The sequence below is a fragment of the Pseudopipra pipra genome, chromosome 19 (genome assembly GCF_036250125.1).
Source record: "Pseudopipra pipra isolate bDixPip1 chromosome 19, bDixPip1.hap1, whole genome shotgun sequence".
Lineage (NCBI taxonomy): Eukaryota > Metazoa > Chordata > Aves > Passeriformes > Pipridae > Pseudopipra > Pseudopipra pipra.
Window position 1 is genome coordinate 9,064,673 of NC_087567.1, and position 23,782 is coordinate 9,088,454.

Sequence of the window (23,782 nt, forward strand, 5' to 3'; positions counted from 1 at the left end):
ACAAGTGGATTAGCTGTACAATGTGCCAAACTCACAACCCTCACAGCCTGTGGTGCCACCTCCCCTGCTGTTCACAGCCACCCAAGAGAAGTGCAAATGCTTCTCACAGCACAACCACCACGTTATCAGCAACTGGAGAACCTCACCAAGACTTTCAACAATGATTTCTGGCTGTCAAAGGTACTGAACAAAACCTAGAACCAACACAAGATAAATACATTTACTGCTTAAACCAGCAACCTACACAGTGATTTCTGCACAAGGAGGAGACTGGCTGCTTCATGGATTTGAGGCATAGCCCAAAACCCAAGAGATACAGAAGTTTAGATTCAAATATTTAATGTTTTATTTTCAGACAACAGTCTGAAATTGCATTACTACAAACCCTCCTTGTACGTAAAATTTTAGTTTCCTAATTTCTAAGGAAATTTCTTTTTTGTACTGGACATTCAAGTTATTTTGTTACAGAGAAACACATTTCACTGCTGAGAGTGAAATGTTAATACTTCACCAAGTGCAGATTCTTCACTCTATTACTGAATCTGAAAATGTGTGGCAGCTGCAGAAATTTTATCTAACAGTGTTACAGGGGGTAATGACACCACCTGCCCTCTCATGTCAGTGATCTTCAGTTTTGTAAATTCTTTCATTTAGCTTAAAAAACATTGAGAAGGTTATCCAAGAAACCCTAAAAGTCATTACAAAGTTCTGGCATTTCAAGAACAACTTTAGCAGAAACACCTTCGCCCCCCTTTTTGCAAAAACAAACTGCAACAAAAGATTCCCAGCCCACGGAAATCATTTTGCAATGCACCCAAACAGAGAAGTTATGTTACCATAACGGGCTAACAACAGATAAATTTCCCCCAAACTACTGAAACAACAAAGGATTTCCTTGTGTAGGAGAGGAGTGACTGTATGATGGGTCTTTTTTGTGCTGGCGAAGTTGTTAAAATAAGAAATTCAGTAATTCAGGGAGGACAATGACCATAGTCATGTGCTGCTCTGCAGCTGCTGGGCATTTAACACTGATCCTGTGATCTCCCTTTATAAAGGTCAGCACTTGCTGATGGGGGGAACTGCAAAAGATCCTTAGGAAGGACCCAGAGGGTTTGGGGCACAGACCAAGTCTGCAAGGAAAAATAACTTATGATATTCTCAAAGACATAAATAAAAGAATCAGCAAAAGCCACTTCCACAACACAATTCCAAATCTGAATGAAAACTGTCCCCAAAGCTTCTTACTGATTTTAACAGATTAAAGTTCATTCTTATTAAATGATACAATCATCACTCAAATCACACTAATTCTATTCGTATCCCTCACGTTACCACTATTTTACAATGCTGCAATAGTGTTTTGCTTGATAAATGAGGAAAAAGGCAATGCACTTTTTGAGCTTTATTGACAGGGAATCTAAAGGCAAGATCTGAGGTGGGAGAAGCAACCATCACCTTTACTGGAAAACACATTTATCTGTCAGAGGCCACTGTCGAACACGAGATCCCTTGGATGGTGCTCAGGAACAGCTGCTGATATAAAACCTCCTCTTTCTGCAGAGCTGTGGCTCAAAAAGCTCCATTTCTCCAGCAGGCACTGCCACTGTGTTCTCCTAAAAGTTCTTTCTAATGGAAAGGGTAAATCTATCATTCCCCTTTTAGCTGTTACTTAAAACCTTTCGTATCAGCCGGTGCAACACAAGGGAATGCACACTTGAAAGGCCAAGAAGGATGGTAGGAAAGACTAATGGATTAAAGGAGAAAAAAATATGTGGGCAGAGAAAAAAAAAAAAGGAAAAGGAAACCAGAGAACTGAAAACTAAGAAAATATGCAGCAAAGATGCAGGGGGTTTGTCCATCTTCTGGCTGGGGGGATGTTCTCCCCCAAACCCAAAGCCATGAAGGAAGTAGAGAACTCTACAGAAACACACACCAACCAGCACCACAGTCATTTATTTTTTCCCCATTGCCAAGGAAGAATTTTGTGGGAGACAATAACAACGTTCAAGTATTTCAGCAATTGCTGAGGGGAATTTTCCACTAGTTTTTGAAACTTGGGAAATGCAAACTTCTCCAACATTATTTACATGGGGGAGAATGCACACATACTTGGGACAAAAATAGCCTGACAGCAGTTTGGCAGAATCCCAACTCCTTGAGCCCCATAAAGGGATCTTACTCAGAGCATTTATCATAACTGCATGACAGCAGGCCAGGCCAGAATACAAGACCAACAAGTTCTGAAGAAAACATCTTTATGCATCAAGTTTCATTTTCCTATATTTGCCTGAGTTTTGCTACAGATTAAGTCTTTACCTCCTTTTCCTGGAGGATCTAAACTGTCCAGTACTCATTTTGACAGATGCAAATAGAAAATACTTGTATGAAGTGGGAATAATAACTTGCAATCTGCTAAATCACATTACATTATGTTCCACTACAATATGGGCACTGAGCTGGGTTTTAAAATCCTGAAACATTTACATACTGAAGACAGTTACTTTGAGTGTTAATGAGCACAAGATATACTTGTCAGGTCATAAAAAATATTAATCTCCATTCATACAGACTTCTCCACACTGTTCATTCCTTGCCTACGGCCGTTCTCACAAAATGTATCTCCTGGATAAAAGCATTAAAATATACAGTTTAAAAGGTTCCTGACTAACAGCAGCACCTCAGAGACAGCTGAACACCAGCCAATAATGAACATCAGGATCTTTACCAGCTTCCAAGGACTGAGGCAAATTTATATGCAGGGTCTCAGCACCCAACTAACCATGACAGAACTGAAAGCTTGTCAAGATTTGTCCATGTGAGCAGCAGGTAAATCAACTGAGCAGCCAGGAGTGCCCAGTCTGCATTCACAACAGCAAATAAAGACCACAACTCCTATCATTCAAGGAAAAAAGGGAACACTAAGGGAGCATGAGGGCTGGACATGCAATTGGTGCCTCTATTCAGCAAAAGTTGCATTTTGTATTTCATTTCCCTAACTTTTCAGTTTACCTAAAGATACATGAGATTAGCTATCAATACACTATAGATTCTACAGCATATACCCAATACTGGCTGAATTTAAATTCCTGCAACCTTTGTGCTGTCACACAGCTGGAGATGCATCTTCAGAAAGCTCAATTTAATATTTACACAAATACTCTGCTAAGCAAGTGATATGAAGTGAAGGTTGTACCACTATCACTCTGAAATGCTTCTGGAGCACAGGTGCTTTACTGCTCAGAATTCTGCAATTGGGAAAATATTAATTCATCACAGATGGAGGTTGGGAGAGGCAGGGCAGGGACAACAAGCACAAAGCCACTGAAGGAACTGAGTGGTGGATCACAGCTGGACAGACAGCCAGACATATGAACTTGCATGATCTGAACAAGAAGTGGAGATGGGGAAGGGCAAAGAGGAGGGAGAACAAATTTTCTAAGAGCCTCATTTAAAACCCAGCTCTCAGGCACATGTTTTGCTGAGCTGTAATTCCTCCTCCCATCCTAATTAGCTCATGTTTGAGAATTCCATATGCTCTCCAACTCTCTATGCTGCACTTGAACACAACGCTTCTGACTCTGCTTAGACTGAACAGACAAGACAAATTACTGCCTAGACAGTAAAATATCGCAGAAACAAAATACATCTCCCAAAATGCAGCTTTGAGAACAAATGTTCTTTTACACACTAAACTCTGACACTACTTGCTCTCAGTAATTCAGATGGATAATTTCAAATCTCTCAGCAAAACCACTTGCCCTTTTACTTTTGAAGAAATTCCATTTTCTACTAATCCTTAAAGACATTGAAATCTTATATATTCTCAGATACTAAATGATTTGTGCCCCTGCCAAAGCCACCTAACCCTAAAACGAAACTGTATTTACAAATGGGGATAATTCAGCTTATTTGCACCCTCAGAATAAATGCAGTTTATTCCTTCTACCCAAAATAAGGCACACAAACACACACAAAATGGCAGGACCTCACCTTCAGTATGTCAGGTTCTTTGATGTCTAGAGCTCCTGCATTCCATCGCTTTTTCATACTTTTATGAAATTTGAGATATTCACGAGTACGTGGAGTAACAAGCCAAATCACACAGACAGCTACCATAAATCCAAGGGCCATTCCAAGTAAGAGTCCACTTAAGTAGCCAGGGAGAGGGATAATTAAATAAGCATAGACTAACAGTGTTAAGACATACAAAGTTTTCAACGGTGGTTTAGGCTGTTGCACATCCAGATTGTTTTCATCTTCACTACTGAGCATAGTGACAGTTTCCTCAGTCATCTCGGGATCCACCACAGTTTCAGCAGGTTTATCAGTTTTGCTTTCATCCTCTAGCAAGAGAAAGTCCTCAGAATACAGTTCACAAAACTCCTCATCCTCCCTGCTCACTAGTGCAGACAACGAACATTTTTCAAGTACGAGTGAAGGTTTCGAACTCACGTCCTTTGTGCTTGAAGACTGAGAGCTTGGGGTCTCCGTGTCTTTTCCATGTTCCTCAGCAGCCTTTGACTGATCACTTTTACTCACAGAGTCACCTCCAGAGATGTCCCCTTCCGAGTCACACTCCTCCTCCTTAATGCTGTAGTTGTTATTGCTTTCCAAATGGCCATTCAAACTGGAAAGGTTTGAGAGTTCTGAAGCACTTGAAGATAAGGCTTTGGGCCTGTGGCTACTACTTTCATCACCCATTATTTTACTGAGCAGCTGAAGAGGCTCATACATTACCTCAGAAAGGCGTCTTTTAGTATCTTCAATTTTTGCCTCCATTTCAGGTACTTTAAAAAAGGAACGAGTGTCAGAGGGGGATGTTAATGGAGAGGAGGGGGCAGTTTTAGAATCACCACCTGTAGCTCGAGGTTGAGTGAACTGTTTGAACAGATGCAAGTTCAGTTTCGAGTCAGGTGGCCTGTAAGACACAGCTTCAGACTCTTGTTTAGAAGTGTCTGTAGACAGAGATTTCACCAAGGTTTTCATTAACTGTCTATGTCGCATCGGTGGGGTGGGTTCTTTGGGTTCCACATCTGTTGAAAGGGACTTGACTAACCCCTTAAAAGGCCTGGAACTAGAAATTGTGGATGACCCAGTAGATTTGGAAGGGGATGAGGATGGGGAAGACGACAGGTTGGATTTCTGTTCCACAGATCCCACCTGGTACGTCACAGATGCACCTGATACGTCAACTGTGTGACATGAGTGTGACGATGGAGACAGGACTAGTGGCACTGCACTGAACACCCGGGATGCAGAAGGAGAATCCAAGAGCATCACAGTCTCTGCAGTTGGCAGAACTGCAGGTGATGAGGACAGCAGTGATGCAGAGTTGGCCACGTTAAGCGAGGTAGCTGGACCAGAAAGGTCATGGCCGGGATGCTCAAAGCAGAGGTCTTCCTTGGCTTCAAGTGCTGTTACAATGCTTTGGTCATCTAGTTCCTCATCAAGAAACTCCTTAAACTCCTCTTCCTCCTCTTCTTCCTCCTTCCCAAATGCAGAGAAATGAATAGTGATGGTTTCTTGGGAGACAGATCGTTGGACCTGCACTTTTGGTGTTGACTGCTTTGAGGACATTTCACCAGTTTTCTCTGCATGGCTACTGTTCCGACTTGTCATTGCAGGTTCCAGAGATGTGTCAGAGTCTGTGGAGAAAATGTAGTACTATGTTAAATGCATTTTTTTCACCCTTCAAATACCTTATTTTCAAGTGTTGAGCCAAACAGGTCAGTCAGTTGAAAATTAAAATGCTCTGGACACTCCCATCTCACTGGATTTACAGCTGTCTGGTCAAATTATGGACTGACACTAAAGAAATTTACTGTACATTTATTTCACTGCATAAAACATATCTATATTTTAGTTAACACTTCCTCTGCATCTGCTTAAATATTTTTATTACCATTGAATGCAAGAGCAGATTCAAAGAAAGACAGGGGGAAAAACAGGCTTAGGACAATTGGCAGTCATGGATAGGCATGGAGAGCATTTTAGACCCTCTTAAGGTGATCTTGAAGGAAGAATGACAAAATTCCAGGTAGGAAAAAAATTCAAGAAAACCCAAGCAGAAGACACTTTTGCTCAGACTTACAGATCTCAGTTACTGTTTGCTACATATTTCCACATGGCACAAAATGGCAATATTAACAAGTGCCATGCTGTTAAAATTATCTCCAAGTGTTCTGAAATTACAGTTCATCTCTGAAGCACCACTTCCATATTTTCCCCACTAAATACACTTCTGAGTTCCAGAAGCCCCATCCCACCCCACCACACTGAAATTCTTCACTCCTGACTCTCAGCTCCTTCTACAGGCAATAATTAATTCTTCCTATTTCTTTCAACTAAAGCAGATTTGAAACTCAGAGGAAGGTCTGCAACACGTAAAAATCTTCACGTGTGGGAAGCACATTATTTCAAGAATTTTACTGACCAAGAAAGTGGACTTTGCACATATTTACATGGAGAGGAAATGCCACACATTTAAAATATTGGTGACCATGCACAGAGATGGATCAGGAATTCCAGGATTAGCTCTGCCTCTCTGGCTGGGAGGCAGCACTTTGTCTCCACTGCCAAGACAGCGAGTTTACCACTTCAGTAACTGAATTATTTTTCAGAAGCTGTTAAAATGCTGTAATCAAACTGTCAGGCTGAATTAATGAGAGGCCTTTGCTGACGTTTAAAGAGCAGTTCAGGAGAAGGATTATGTGGTGGTGAAGAAATGTGCACTTCACAAACAGTTGTGATATCAGATTGTATTATCCAGCAATGCTGTGCCACCTGTTCGGCATCATCACCCCACTAAAGGTTGCAGCCCTTTATACTTCCCAACAGAGCTGCTCATGTAAATGTTTTTTAGCCTGTCAGTAAAATAAGCTGGGTTAAACATTTTAAAACAGCAGAGCTCTGCTACACAGCTTATCCAGTAATGCTGGAACAGGAGGGAATATCTCCCCACAACTTCCCACTACAGTTGCCCATTTTATGGCTCCTAAACTGTTGACTAGTTTATTCCTTGCTTCTTTGAGCATTTGTGTGCTTCCCAGTCAGGTTGTATATTATCAGTCATCATGTGCACATATAACTTGGGGAGTGCTGAAGTTAGTGAGAAATTTGGTCTTTCACTTCCCTGTTGGATTAGCAACCTGGGAACCACCAGCATCCAGGATCCACACTGCCTTTGGACACAGTTCCATTTCACAGTGTTCAAACTGCAAATCACCCCATTTTTTTAGACAAATAAACCCAAATTTATTTTGGACAGTGAAAAGGCTGCTACTGCCCAACTCCATTTCCATTTCCCTTGTGCTGGACCATCAGCTATCACACATCTTTAATATTTTGTGCCAGTTGTGAAATTGCAATAAATAAATAAACCAAAATTTGCAAATACAAAAACCCCTACTCATCTTCCATGTCATTGAGCCACTGCAACATTATACATTCAGGAAGAAAAAAAAACAAACACCCCCCCCCTCCAAAAAAAACTCCAATAGGATGCTGTTGGCACCAGCCTGACCCCTTCTCTTCTGCCATTTGGCACTAATCATGTATCAATAATTTAGAAAAACAGGTGAAAAATATTAACTCCCCCCTCCCAACAGCATTTCCAGTGTGGTATTTTGTATCAGCTAGAACTTGGTGGGTTTGGATGGCTCTTTAGCACACTGTGTTTGCACTGTGCAGTTAATTACCTCGTGTTTAAACACGCTGTGCTAATGCAGTGCTAATGACCTGAAACAGATGAACTTTACTTGCACACACCAAATGCACTGAAAAGAGATTGCACTCCTTACTGAACAAGCAAGACTTTAACATCATGATTAACTAGCTAACACAGAGAGGAAGGAAATTCTCGATTAGCCACTATTTGCCTACCCCAAGCATGTTACTATACCATGAATTATGTCTTATAAAAGCATATTTCCAACCCTTCCTGAGCACAGCTTCTGTTCTGCTGTGGAGGATTTGGGGTTTTGTTTGTTTGCTGGATTTTTCTTTTTTTTTTTTGGCCAAGTAGATGCTGAAAAGCTTTTCCAGCACAGCTCTTCTGTTTGGTTTTGATAACAAAGATATTTCATTAGGTTCTCTAACTGCACATTTTTACTCCTTAAATCATTTTAACAGATTAACTTCTTACTGATTTCTGGCTACATTATCCTCATTCACTGTTTCCCCTTTCTCCTACTCCTCAGCTCCTCCCCCACCTGTTTGAAGACCTGACATTGCCTCCCCATCTGAAGTTACACAACTCCAAACCACATCAGTACTTGCAGAAACACAGGTTTGCTTTGGTCCTTCTTTTGAAGGCCACGCTGTCCCACCTCCTCTGGCTGCCTCTTCAGGGTTTTCCTGTTGTTCATTCTGAAGATGCAAGGTATCAGTTTTATTTATGTGGCAGGCAGATCTGAATAATAATAATAATCTCAGATCCTCAGGCTTCAAATGACTCAAAACATGAACTTTTGCCTGGAAGGGTAGAAGGCTGCTCAGAAAATAACTCCTTTCCCCCAAAGTGGATGCTTTTGCAGGGTGGAATGAGAGAGCTGCCAACCAACTTGCTGCCATTTCCACTTGTGACCTCGAGGCACTGCATCCCCATCACCCCCAGCACAGCAGTTCAGAATCCTCACCTACAGGCAGTGCTTTCAAAGCTACAGCAGGAAACAGTGAACCAGGCAAACAGGGCACACAGCTGCCTGGGAACAGAAAATATTCCCTGCCCAGCCCTTTCCTGAGGATGTGTTTTTACCCAGGGGACAACACGTCTCCAACACTCTGGGAAGCACCTGGAGACCAAGAGGGACACCCAGGGAGAGGCTGGTGTGGGTCAGGCACCTTCTCTGAGTGTCACTCCAGTAACATGTGCTCTCACCTACAGCAGCAATGACTAATTGGGAGTGTTTACAGGAAGAGCTGAGCACTCAGCAGTCTGTCCTTCAGCCCAAATTCTCCTGAACTGGCAAACCCTGCAGTGGACAAACACACACCCCACCCTTCAGCCAAGCCCCAGAAACCACCCAGTGCACTGAAGGGCCTCTTTCAGACAATTATACATTCAACTTTATAGATGGAGCACAGCAGTTATTTTCACATTAACAATTTAGAAAGTGATTCAGCCAACACAGAGCAGCAAACTAGGAACTAACTTCAAAGGTCAGAGTTGCATCCACCAGGGTTGTTTTACCCACAGCTCAATGTGGCCACATTTACTAATTAAGGTATATTCAGCAGAGCAATTCAATGCCTTTCATAATCATTCAGTTGGAGAAACAGCCCAGATTGGGTAACTAAATTCACAAGCACTGCAGCAGCCAACTATTCTAATCACATTGCTATTACTTATTGCAACATCTACATGAGGGGGAAAGGGTACTGGGCACACTGCATTACCAAAATGCTTTCACAAAAATGGCCAGCAGGGTTCAACATTTGTATTTTCCCTGCTGGTTGCTACTAAACACAGACCAAAAAAATGTGTTTTCCACAAAACAGAAATTCCTTTCCTCCTAAGTAAAGGAAAAGCCTTACAGGTTCTTAAACTGCTCTGTAATACTTTCCCCTGTATCTGCCAGTTGTGCCAGAAGAACAAGCCCTAAATGCTGTTCAGGAAACCACTAATTTGATTATTGATAATGCCACAGTGTGACGTCATGCTAAATCTTTCCTGGATTGGAAACACCTGCACAGGCCAACATGTTCTGAAATCCATATCTGCTCCCAGAAATTCTAGATTCCACTTGATTTACTAGAGACTCAACCAGTATCTTCCCTCCAACACCAAGATATGTGGGAGAACCCTTGCAATTCTTTATACCTATTTAAAATAAGTAACAGAGCTCTCAGTAGCAGACAAAAATCCTTCTCTTGAAAGAGCTAGAAGGCTTCATTTCAGGTCCTTCAAAACCAAGCCCAGCACTAGTGGAAAGCACTCCTTTGCCACAGAAACAGTCTAGAAAGCCAATTCCCATCTAGCCCAGAAGCCCTTCCTGAAGCAGAGATCACAGCTGCTGGGACATTACCTGCCACATGAATTTCATCTCCTCCAGCAGATCTATACCATAAAAGACAAAAAGAAAAGGATACAAACCCCCAAATTCAACATTCTTTCCTACCCCCATTCAAATTTTTAATTACAACCCATTAAATTCCCTCGGCGTCTCCATGAGTTAATGTATTCCATGGTTAACATCCATTGTTCCTTTCACATCCATTAGTCATTACTTTTAGATGAACTACAGAGCCAGGGTTGGTAATTACAATCACACAGTAGCCCTGGGATCCCTCGTGTCAGGGATCCAGTTACCCAGCCTGGAGCAAGCCCAGACTTTAAACCTCACTTTCCATCAGGAAGAAGGAAGTTTTGCTTCACCTTTCAAGTTCATGCAACTGGATTTGAGATACAGAGGGTGGGGGGAAAGAGGAACAAAACCCCAATAAAGCCTGTTTTAAATCCAAGGGCAAATGAAAACGTTGGTATCAATATCAAAAAGTATTAAAAGAAAGGATTACATTATGCACACACAGCACACATCTCTTAAGAGAGGTAAGCCAGGTTATCACAACTAAGATGGTTAAGACCTAAAACATCTCCAGCAGGAATTCTCTGAGCTTCATTAAAAATAATACATTTTTTTGTAAATGCTTTTAAGTTCAGAACAATTTCAGTTAAATAGCCAGCATTTAAGTGATACTTAAAAGAAGGATCTTAAGCAAGATTTTAGAGTCTTCTCAAGGAGATGATACTTTTAATCAGAACTATAAACCTATCAAAGGGACAAATAAGTGTCAGTGTAAGTCCAGCACAGAAAGGTCAAGGAAAATTGCAATGGCAAATAAGGAGTCTTCAAAATAAGGTCCCAAATACAAGCTTGTATTTATAACACTTCAAAAATAAACAAATAAAACCTGTTTAATGTCAGTTAAGCGAGTCTATTCTACATTAACATTTTCCCCAAAGACCTGAGAAAGGTCAGCCACCACATTAGTTTCTCTGCCTTTACTGATAAAAGAATAATTATTATGCTTTCCTATTCTCCTTCATGACACTCGCACCAAAAACTTTAAAAGCAGCACCACGGTCTAATTTTGACAAACACAAAAAGCTGAGCAGTTAAAAGTTGACTAGAAACTCAGAAAAATCTAATTTCTTCTTATTTCATGACTTTCTGCAGGCTGAAGTGCAGCAGTGTTTGTAAGGAATCGAACACGTCCCCTAAGAGAAGAAATAAAAGAAGTTTTTAAGCAAAGCTCTGCTCTTTGGAGGAGATTCAAACAGCACCAGAGTGTAATTATATTAAAGAACATTTACTCCCAGTTGGTACAATGAGAACAAATAAAAATTCTGGTACATGATACTTTCTCCATTCACGTGTTCTCCTCCTATGAACTCCATTGTTTCTTTATCATTTGTCATTGCAAGTAACAAGCAGAATCTTTTCCTTCCAAAGCATTTAACACTGAACAGTTCAAAGGGACCTTTTACTAATTCCCAGAAGAAACCAAAAGAGTAACAAAACCACCACCAAAACCCTCCTCTCCCCCTTCATCACAGATTTTGGAGATTTAGTCATTTCCTTTATCATATATTGCTGTCTTTAAAATGTACACTCAAACACATATTTTCCCAGATAACTACTTGTTGCCATCAAAATTACCCCAAAAAAACCCCTAATTTGGCCATGAGTGAGAAGAGAAATGCCCCAGAAAAAGAAAGATTTACAGACCTAGATGTGAAATTCCTGCAGCAAGGGAGTCAGGAACAGACACATTAAAACCAGAGCAATCAGAGGCAAACTTCTGTCTCAGCCTAAAGCCAGCTTTTCCCACTTTTCATTTCCAAAACTTCTGTACTGCCTGGCCAAAGCACTTGCTTCAGAATCATCCTTGCATGCCAAAGGTGAGTAAAAAAAAACAACCAAAAATTTAAAAACCCAATGGTCTTAAAATTCTGAGCAATAAATATGCAACTGGTGGGTTTGTTCTCTTCTAAAAGGGAGAAAAGACTAAATCAGAATCTTCTGGTGCTGCACAAGTTGTGCATCTCAACAGAAGATGTTTTATTTCTGTAATAATAAACCATGAAAAGCCTACACATAAAAAGTTACATCTTGTGTAAATGGTGAGGTAGAACATAAAACTGTGCAGAATTGCAACTCCCTCTTATCTCAGTGGGGAAAAAAAAATCAACTCCTCATTAATTTGATAAAAGCTTATCTAAAACCTCCCTGGATTAGTCCACAGCTGAGAACGTTGCCCACATCTCCGATCAAATGAAAGGTCACTATAAAATCTTCAGGGGAAATTCTGACCGAGTGACTTACAGAAAAGCATGTTCCCAAAATGGAGCCAAATAAGCTGCCCTGAATCCCAAATTAAAAAGGGCTCAGTAGAGTTCCCTTGCAGGTTCATTTTTCCCAGCAATGCAAATGCACATCAATAGGTAGAAGTGCCCACAGGTAACAAAGAGCATTCAAGGACTTCTTTTGACATTTAAAGCTCATTTCATCAACAAAAAAATTCAGTCAATATTCACAGCACCTGCAAAGTTAATGAAGTTAAAACAACCATGACATGAAAACAGCAGAAAAGGTATTAAAAGGCTTGTCCACATGAGATACACAGAGCACCAACTAGTACCTCAAATTCTGGGTCCTCCTGTAAAATGTAGTTATGAAAGATCATTTAAAAAGGAACAGAATCTACAGATTTACAAAATACCCCACAGGTATCTAAAGAGGTATTTTTTTTTCCCCAGAGGATTTTTAATGATTGATCAAATCTCTCATTTCTGATGCACAACCTTCATTTTAATTTCATGTTCTGCAGAGGATTAGCAGGCAAGGTGCTTTACGGCTTTTTAACCTGCCAGGACAAAACATGGGACACAATCAAGGGTTCTTTAGGTCTCAAGAGATGTTTTCAAAATTAGAGAAGAGGATATTCTCTGCTATTACTAAACAGGACTAAAGCATTTAATACTTGGCCCAAGCACACAGCCCTAAGCAGCAAGGTAATATCTCTTCAAATAAAATAAATTAGAAAAATTTCAACTTTTGGCTCCCAAAGCAGTTGGCACAAAACAAGATAAGAACAACTAATCAAAGCAAGGCTATTTTCAGAAAGCTTAAATTGTCCAGGGGAAGGAGGAGAGCTACATTCAATCCAAATAGCAAAGTATTCCTACCTAACTATAGAGGCAGCTATACTTAACACACAAAAACTAATTATCCTAAGGCACCTGAAGATACACAGCAAGCTGCAACTATTAACAAAGAAAACTTCTGTTAGAGGGCACCTTATTATATTTATTTACTTCCTTGCACCTCATCTACCTAAGGAAAAGTGTCTTTGATAAATGCAGAAATTGCATTTAGAAAGACCAGGAGTTCTCAGAAGCTTCTGCAAGCACAATCCCCAGAGGATCCAGAGGATAGAAAATCTTAGGAAAAGGTCAATAAACAGGACTTCAGAACATGCAAGTCTTTTCAGAGTTGCTATGCAGTTTGAGAAGTGGTGGGACAAAAGCAATTGAAGCCAAAAGTCAGACTGTTCTGCAAAGTTCCCTCAAAAATATTGCTCCCAGCACTTGAGAGAGGCAATCCTGCCCATGCTCCATGCCAGGCACAGTCTTGCCTGCCACTGGATTCCATGAAAAATTAATGCAGAAAGGTATTACCAGCATTTCATGCTACCTGGCAACTGCAAAGGCAAGAAACATAAACTGGCACCACACGAACAAAAAAAAAAAAGCTCTCTGTGATCTAATTTTGGAAGGAAATGGACTGGAATTCCAGAGTTCTCTGAAAGCCCTGAGCAGGTAATCATGTTGAGTTTCAGGGTTGTTAGGAGGGCGAGGAAAATTTTGCTTTAACTTTTCCCACTGAAGAGCAATGTTCACACAGCACTTGGGACAAGATCACACAAAGCCACTGACTTCTTAAAACTGCAACAGCAAGGACTGAGAACCACATTAAAGCAACTCGAGAATCACACATCCTATTCTAGCAAGAACTGTGCAGAGATCATAAACTACTAATGGCAGCTTCTATGCTTAAAATGCTTTTAACTTTCAATTCATAGAAGGATCCATAGAAAGTTAACAAAATGTAAAGCAAACTCTGAAGAATCCTTGTCCTAAGAATAGCAGGAAAATAAAATGTCAAACCAAGAACTGGCAAGCACCAGACATCTCTCTCTGCCTGAGGCAGCACTCACCTCATTCAGATTTATGTTCCCCTCCAAGACCTAGAAACTAAAATGCAGAAGTTCAGCAGCTCTGTAGGAGGACAAAGTGCAGTGATGAGGGCAGGAGAACATCCAAAATACCCAAATGGAACTCAGATGGCCCCAAACAACCTGAATTTTTACCACTCTAAGGACAGAGGGTTTTGTTTATTAAAAGAAAAAACCAAACACACAACACAGAAACACTGACAACCCTCAGTGAGCAGAGATATGAAGTGAGGCTCAAATAAAAACATTAGGACAGACAACCCAGACTTTCCCAGCTTCCCAACTGACTATCATGACATAAAGGGGGTTTTTCAGCTTGTCAAAAGCTTCTAGAACTTTGCAACTGTTATATGCGTTTCAGTATTGTCTCTTAAAAGATTAATTTTTAATTAGAAGGTGATTTAAGCATAGTCCAGAAATACTGGACTATGAGACAGCCAGACACAAAAACACCCACTCAAGTGCAACCATAAAATTCCTATTTATTCTATTACAGTACATTCAAATATTTACAAAATCCATGAAAGTGTTAAGGCAAAAAAAGAAGTATGTGGCAAAAACATCCACACGTGTTCTCATTTAAATATATTTTCTTATTTTTCACACAGTATTTATACCTTCAAACACTTCAGGATGTAAACTTATTAATTGATAGATGTTGGTAAGAATATTCCCTGGACTTTGTTATCCAGAACATGAAAGAGGTCCCTGCCACAAACAGTCCTGACATCAAAGCCACCAGCTCGATCTGCATCCCCTGTTTCCTGCATTAGACATGAAGAGAGCAGTAGTTAATGAATCAATTTAATACATTAAAGCTTTCTGATGGTTGGGTTTTGGGCTGTGTGTTGGTTTTTTTAGGAGCAACGGAGGGAACTCCTATTTCTAACAGCTGTGATCCATTTTAATTGCAACATCTGATGGGTCAATGACAGATTCCCTGACCTGAACAGCTGCTTTACAGGCCTGACTCCATTGAAACCAACTGAGTCAGAAATGATGAGCACCTCCCACAACAGATCTTTTTATTCCTAATTGCTAAGAAACCATGGGAGGTAGATACATGAAAGAAAAACAGCTTTGCTGGCACTCTTAATTGAAATGATCATTTCACATAAATGGAGATATAAAGACATCATATTGCTCATAAAGAAGAATAAAACCACCACAGTGCGATGGCAAAGCGAGGTCCTTGTGCACCTTAAAGCACTTTATTTCACACACTTAAGCAACAAGAATATGAGAGGATCCTTCCTACTCTGTTTTTCTCTCTCCAAATGTGGGTAGTGATAACATGCCTAGAAAGATAATTTGTCATGTGAATACTCAAAAAAAAGTAAACAAAATAAGACTGGGAAGAACACAAATAGAGCTCTCCTCTTTTCTCAGCAGCATGGACCTACCCCAACATGGTCTTTCACTGTATGATCAGGCCACCAATGTGAAATTAAGGGGGAAACAAATTGTCCTTAAAAGGTTTAAATTCATTAAGAGTTTTCTGAACTTTTCAGCATTCCTTAAACAGTGTTCTCACCCACTGCTCATTTTCTCTCAAGTCAGAAAACAATTATTTGTTCCTCTATAATTCACTCATAGCAGGCAGACACAGGTCTTTAACCTCGTGGAAAGCAGACCTCAGGTAGAGCAGTAAAATGGACATCTGCAAATGAAATAATTCCTCCAGGTCTCTATTTCAGAAGCACATATTACAACATTCTGACCAGCTACATATGGAGCTGTAAAACACACACACAGATCTCACTTCTGCAAACATTAAATCAACTCAGTTGCCTCCAGAAATTTCATCTGACAATCCCATAGGCTGAAAAGTAAAAGGTCAAAAGGTGGGTGTCTTGTGGGAACACACACCAAAACTCACCAGTTGCCAGCTGAATTCATAGTGCAATATGAAGAAAAGAGCTTAAAAAAATTTAATGAATTTTAAGAATCCCAGTTCTACTTTCCATTCAAGCAGTATTATTGCAAGTTCTATACTGGCTGTCTTTGAAGTTATTTCCCTGTAAAAAAATGGCTAAAGTCTTCCCTTTCTCATCCTGTACCTGCTATTCAGTAACCAGGTATTATCAGTGTAATGTTTGCCCAGCAACCACCTTCAGCACCATAAAAGTTTCTACTATTGCACTCAGAAATAATGTCTACAGTCTCAAGCACTCAATAAAATAGGTAAGAGCAAATGCAAAAATGGTTACTTTTTGTGCACACACACACAGAGAAAGAGAAGTGTCACTAAAGCAGCTTCGAGGAAATGAATTTTAGGTCATCAATTTTAAGGTCTTGGTTTGCTGGGAGATAAAAGAACAGCAAAAGCCACCAGATGGATTCAAAAGAGCAAAGGGAAATAAGTGTCTCTGAGCCATATCCTGCCTCCTTCAATTACAGCATGATGCAGGCAAGGCTCATTTCAGGCACAGGGCAGTGTTCCTATATACATGCTTCATTAATCCACCAGGCATTTCTTTATCAAAGGGAGTCAAGCTCTGAATTGCAAATACTGTGAGCAGGTTTGTGAGTACCTCATACTCACCTGCTCATTGTCAGGGTGTGGGTGTTTCAACGAGGCTTTTAATTGCTGAGGTCAGGGCAGAGGAGGCAGCTCCGGGTGTCTTCCAGGATAAGGTGACAAACTAGTGATGATGGAAGGGTGAGGAAGCTGCTCCCATCCCTAAGGAGCTGCCTCTGCCCTGCTATGTACAATGAAGGCTTTAGAGAAACACTGGCAACTCTTTGGGGGAAAGTGAAATAAAGAGTGCAAGTGGAAATCCAGACATGGAAGGAAATCTTTCCACCTCACACTTGTCACCACACCCCGAGCCAAACTCCTCTCTGTTCCGCTGAGGAACAGCTCCACAGCTCTCAGAAGTTCTCCAGGAAGGAGTGAGAAGTGTGATCCTCACAGACAATGCCTTCTTCAACAGCCAGAGATCTGCACAGACCATGCAAATCAGCACTGATTTGGTCTGGGGTATTGGAGGAGGCTCGAAAAGTCACTGTTTGCACCTCACCCATTCTGTGAGCAGAAAAATTTCAACAAGACAGTCAACCCACAGCAGGTTTCATTGGTAAATGCACTGCTTAGGGCAGCTCAATGGAAGAAGCAGGTTTAAAAAACTACATCCAGAGAAAGTCAAGCACTAGAACAACTCATGGGGCAGCACCATGATTGACTCATTTTTATCATTTTAATTGTGAAGTTTTAGCTTGACTTGATAGGAAGAATAATAAATATCTATCTAGAATTTTTTTAAAGCTGATCAGTAAAAATGAGACTGGAAAGTTGTCCCAACTCATTAGAAAAGCAAGGGTTCATACAATCTGTTCAATACTCAAAACCAATTGCCAATCCACATCTCAAAGCTGCATGACAAAAGAAATGTTTATAATCTTAAACAGCCAAATGTTTATAATCTTAAACACAACACACCTCTAAATGCACCTTTTCAGACACTCAGAGTTTTCTGGAACTGGTAGGCACTGCTCTTCAGCTTGCCTGCAACCTCTCAGCAGTGTTAAGGCTTCTGGGAAAACTCAGCCTGTTGTCATAAAGGGAATGATAACAGGGAATAAAGGGAATTACAAAACAGGAGATAGTTTGTATGCACAGCTGTTCCTTTCTCCATCCACATCTCTTGTTATTCACTAAAAATAACATATAAAGAGGAGAAATTTTTTTCTTTCTCTTTTATAAAAATACTTCTGTAAAGTTGTCACGCATTTGCTCAGGTTTATTAAAGCCCTGGCGAAGCCTTTATTATTAACCAGCACATTTTTGAGCTGACAGACATTTAGGATTATCTCGCCCTTAGCTCTTTCCCCTTCTCCCAATTCCTTTGTTTAACACTTCAAGTCAAGTTGAAAAGGAAGAAGTGTGAAAGCGATTAGACAAAAAGAACTGCTACTGAGAAGGTCTTGCAAAGATAAGCCTTATCAAACCTCCCAGCAGCTACAAACAGGGCAAGAATCGTAGGGATCACTTTAATTTACCACCAAAGTACATTTATTAATGTGACCAACCCCAAGCCTTACACAAGAGTATTAAGAAAGAAAGTGGAGCCCCTCCAGGCACGATGGATACGTATTAAGCAAGAATGGAAATGCCTGGCTTGGAAGGCATCCAGAGCAGAAATCACCTTCCATGGGCACTCTGGGGCAGGGAGACGGGGACAAGAAGTGGGAGGTGATGGTCAGGAAGGGGTATGGGAATGCTCTGCAATGTTCTGCTGTTATCACTCCTGGCCTCAGCCAGAGGAACTCTTGGATCCTGGCAGAGCCCACACCAGGCAGGTTCTGGATACTCCCAAGTTTCAGAAGTGAAGGAAACAGAACATTCTGCAGCTCCAAGTGCCAAACTCGGACAACTTTCCCTGTCTGCTCTTGGTGTCACATGCCCAGTGACATTCCCTAACCCAGCTCCCAAACACACCTGTGGGAGCACAACCATCTCCCTTCCCTCACACAACACTCATTCTTTGAGCCTGTCTGGACATTTTTCTTTCCTCAGTCTTAATCTTGACTTCCAGTGAAACAAAGCCATTTTTACAGCAATGTAATTTCTGATCAGAACTTCATTGCAGCCTTTGCCACCTGCTTTGAAATTCCCAGTATCAAAGGAGACAGTAGCTTGGTTTGTGCCTGTATTTTTGTAGTCCTATTTTACAACTGACATATAATTTAAACAAAACACATGAAATCCAGAGTAGGCTCCAGAGTCTTACAGCTCTCCGTCTTTATTTAAGCTACTAAACCCCAATATAGCAGTTTTTACAGGCTCAAACAGATCCTCTAGAAGAGCAGCCCAACTCCTGAATATCCATTTTCATACCCTTTTAAGAGATCCTATTCTAAGTTTGACCATCCCATCTTCTCACAGCTTCAGGGTAACAATCCTGCATTGACAGGCCATGCAATATGTTCACAGCACTACGGGACATCCTCCTGCAACGTCCCTGTCATCCCTCACCAGCAGGGTCAGGGAGCACAACACTTTACAACCCACTGAGACACTGGGTAATGAATATTAAAGCCTGGTTCACACACAATTCATTTCCTCTGCCCTCCTGACCTTTATGGGAAAACACCACTGTTGACTGTGTTTATTGATCTTCTGTTATCCTTTGTCCATCAGTCACCTTCTCTTCTAGAACACCAACTTAACAACTGCTTTGGACTCTGCACAGCAGAGTAACACACCTTGCTGTCTGGAGAGGGGAGAGTTAAAATAAACAGAGAGAAAAAATATGAACAAAGTGGGAGTTTTGAGGAAGGCAAGACAGGCAGGATGGGATCATGAACCCTTTTTTACCATTATATTCTCATGTCTCTCCAAAGGCACTAACAATGGGCTTCAGAGACAACAGATCTGAGTACCCAGGGAATAAAGGTGATGGTAAAGAACTCAGCACCTTCTCTTTGCAGGTGGTCAAAGCCCAGCCCTCCCAGCGCTCCCCACAGGCTGAGGCTGTTGGGTGAGGATAAACATTCCCAGCCAATGTACAATCTTCAGATCTTGTTGCCTCAGGCTGGAAATGGGACCTCGACCAATTATTAGTAACTTTCTACCTTCCAACTTCTGAGCTTGCCATGTTAGCAGAAGCTTTAAAGAAGTTAAACTGTCCAAGAAGAGATAATTCACAATTCTGTCAAGAACAGCTGATCATGCATTTTTAGGACACAATAACTGGGATCTTTGTCCTACACATCCAGAAAAGCACATTAATTCAACCACTTACAGTACAAAAAAAACCACCAAACCCTTTACTTGGTGGATCTGAACCATTTAGCACAATCCTCCACTACAATGAGTGGTACACTTTTTTTTTAAATCAACAGTTCTGACACAATATTGTTCTCTCAGTATTTCACTGTTCTACCATCCTCCCCCTTGAAAGCACAACACATCCTCTCTAATGTCCACTTTACATTACTTAGAAAGTCAATGTCCATCTCTTTTATTGGGCACATGTGGCACCCTTATGGATTTCCAGTGTTATTTCTAGTCTGAATACATCTCTCCTAATACCAAGCACACACTCATGACAGCTCACAGTATTAACTCTTATCTTTATTTCTCTAATCTCTAAGCCTACATCACACTCTTATTTTCCAACATACATTGTCATCTGATTGTTTCATTTAGGGCACTGAGGGTTTCTAGAACACGAAGGCCTTTATTCACAGATAAGTGCTTTAGAGCACACTGAATTAGCTTTACTACTGTGGACATCTGATACCACAATTTCTAGCTTACCAAGAAAAAAAAATAAAAATCTAATTTTGAGGGACTTTTCCAAGCTCCAAAAACTGTGCTTAAGACCAGAATTTACTTACCCTCCCCTTCATTACAATTTATCCTAATAAACAGCCTTCGTTTTATTTCAGCTCCTGGGCAGGCAGCAGTTACACTCTGCACATTCAGCACCACAATTTACTCATCTCGTGGGCCAAAACTGGTTAAAAGCTCTTTGAGAGCAGCACAGGGAACAGCAGCACAGGAAACATGTCCTGTGTGTCCTGTGCCATGCTTGTGACTGGTCACCTGCACACCCACACAATGTCACTCTGGTGGCCTCTCAGAAGTGCTACAAGAGAAACCTCCTGACTTCATCTAAGGGATGTGGTTGAATTGCACGGAAAGGTGAGGTTAGAGCAGCACAGTCACAGATCAACTAAAAACCTACTGGAATGCATCTTCAGTCCTCTAGATACCTGATTTTCAATTTATTTCAATTATATTAATATTTTATTTACCGGGTAAGTTTCTGTATCTCCCATCACTTTGTTTACACACCTGCCATGACAGAGAAATTATTAACATTACATGTTCTGTCAAGGCTTCCCACTCCACATTCTTCACTTTGAAAAATAGCTGGTTTAGAAGTTCTTTAGTTAGAAACAACTAAATATTCGCTATTAACATCTGAAACTTCTCAAGAGTTGTTTTCATGCAAAAAGAAAGATGCAATTAATATATGCACTTTACTGGGCTGTGTCCTTCCTCAAGTTTTAACTTTGAATTTTATTCATTGATTTTTGTTTCTAAAATAAAGGCAATATGGGTCATCTCACTAAGTTCTTTGCCTGGACCAAAAGATGATGTTCACCTTACCACTACAATTCCCAGGAGATACCATACCCCAGCAGAGCCCAGTACAAGGTATCTTTGAGCACAGAATTAACTTTTTTGTCTTTTACTCCAGAGAGAACACACCTTACCCTGTCCTGCCTCAGAAACACTACCTCAAGCCTCAGCACCTATTTGGAGTAAAATTAATATGCCACCCAAAACAGAGCAGCTTGTTGGATCAGCTTTGAAGTCAAACAGAACAGTAACCTCCCATATATCATAAACCAACACGATGTCAGTCTTTAAAAGTCAATTCTAACATCAAAAACATTACTTTCTTTTGCTTAAATTAAAGTGCTTTTATCTCTGATTTAGTCCATTTTCAATCCAGAGAAAACTGAAATAGGGTACTCACACCGCCTGAATTTTATTCAGTTTAGGAATATGAAGTTATTGTAACAGTAAAAAAAAGGCTTCTTGTAAAAGTGCACACCCCTGAAATTGTGAGCCTGCCTTGTTTTCCCGAGTAACACAAGCAATATCATCTTGAAAGAGGAGTATGACAAAGCATCTTAACAGAAGATAATCTTACAGCACTGAAGTCTTACGCTAATTTATCTTCGAGTTATAATACTTAGGTCGCATACAAAACTTCAAATTAATCTCGGCTGTACACTTAATTCCCCAAAATTACGGGCAGCAGTTCCTCAAGACATATGCTGAGAGATACAAATCACCAAGAAGTTGAGCACAAACATTAAAAAGGAACTTTAGCACACGCTGAAGAGACACAGCACACGGGTTCAGCCACTGAACTGCAACAGAGGTAACACACAAACGACGCTGGGAATGGAAAGAGAAGCAGAAACCAGGGAGCCGACCACGGAGAGAAAACAATTTCAGGAGACAGAAAACCTTTGGTACTAAAAGCCAACTGGAAATGCTCCCCCTGCTCCAGCAGGAGCGGCCGCGGCCGCCGCTTCCTCCGCCGCTTGTTTTGGAGGTGTCGCTCGTACTCCGGCAGCTGCTGCACAACTGCTGAGCCCGGCTCTGGCACACCGAGGGGCAGCGCTCCAGTCCAGCCCAGTCCAGCCCAGCCCAGCCCAGCTCAGCCCAGCTCAGCCCAACCCAGCTCAGCTCAGCTCAGCCCAGCCCAGCTCAGCCCAGCCCACCAGCTCAGCTCAGCTCAGCTTAGCCCACCAGCTCAGCTCAGCGCCAGAGCAGCCGCCGGGTCCCGGCTCAGCTCCCTCAGCTCCGCGGGTCCCCCCGGCCGCCATCGCCCTGCCCGGCCCCGGGACCCGCCCGCGGCGCGGCCCGACCGCCCCCCCCGGCCCCTCCGCTCCCCCCTGCCCGCATCCCCCGGCGCGGGCCCGCCCTGCCCTGCCCTCACCTCGGCTCAGCCGCGGCTCATGGCACTGCCCGGCGCGGCCCCGGCCCGGCTCCAGCCCGCGCCGGGCGGCGGCAGCGGCGGGGAGGCGGCGGCGCCGCCGATCCGGGCCCCGCGGGGGGACGGGCCTGGCCGAGCCGCCGCAGCGCCGGCCGGGGGGGCGGGACGGGGCGGAGCGGGGCGGGCACGGGGACGGGGCCGGGCTTGGGGATGGGGGGACCCGCGGGCGGCGGGCTCGCCCCTCAGGGGATCGGGGTCCGGCGGCCGGTGGCGGTGACGGGCGGAACGGCTCCCGCGGCCCGCGCGGGGTCACGGCCGCTCCCGCTGCCCCCGCCCCCGGTGCCGAGCCTGCCGGGCCGCCCCGATAAACCCGCCCGCTCCAGGACCAGGGTTTCGGTTTTGTGCTCCCAGCGCCATGCGGGGTTTCGCTGCTGAGGGAGCGGCCGCTGCAGGAAATGTGTGTGCGCGGCCGGGAAAGCTTCGCCAAAGTCCTCTGTCACCCAGCGAACCCAGGAAACGTGCCCTACCAGAGGTCGTTTTATTTACCCTTCGTATTTACCAATTAGCAGCGCACAGGGAGAAAAAAATTAATTCTGTGTCAGAAGGTTGTTTTCCCAATAATGGTGTCTTGCAATAAATTACAGCCTCACCACTGCTTTTACCCTTCGCTTAATTGCTGTTGCTTCTGAGGGCAGTTCATAATGACATTACAACATTACACTGGGTCAGACTCATGTTGGCCTTGGCTGCCCAGGCTCCTTTAGCTCACCCTTGGGTTAATTTGGCTGTGTCAATTCTCTTCTCCTTACTAATTTCAGTTCGAATTAAAACATAATCCTATGAGATCTTTCAGACTCTTTATTTCATACCAATGTTCAAATTTGTGATACTTTATAAGGTGATGAGACAACAGTAATTTATTTATTAGCCAACATTTAGTGGGATATGTGAGCAGAATTCAAATTACTCCAAACTAGCTAATGCGAAGATTTAAATACAGAATATTAATTTTCAAATAGTTTCCTGTCTGCAGCTATAGTTCAGCCAAGGTTTGGCATCCTTTTATATCAGGCATT

At 42.1% G+C, this 23,782-nt stretch overlaps 1 protein-coding gene across 2 annotated transcripts in view; it reads right to left on the minus strand.

The window, feature by feature from the left end:
- TEX2 (testis expressed 2) overlaps positions 1 to 22,916 on the minus strand; it is a 44,079-nt gene extending 21,163 nt beyond the window's left edge. Inside the window, exons 1-2 of one of the 2 annotated variants that reach the window (XM_064676371.1) lie at positions 22,710 to 22,916; positions 3,991 to 5,645 (exon numbers count right to left, since the gene is read on the minus strand). In XM_064676371.1, coding sequence (XP_064532441.1) covers positions 3,991 to 5,619 — 1,629 coding nt within the window. In that variant the 5' untranslated portion in view covers positions 5,620 to 5,645; positions 22,710 to 22,916. Of the gene's footprint in view, positions 1 to 3,990; positions 5,646 to 22,234; positions 22,361 to 22,709 lie in introns of those variants that run through there. The other variant, XM_064676372.1, reaches the window with a different exon arrangement.
- Positions 22,917 to 23,782: the final 866 nt, after the last annotated feature.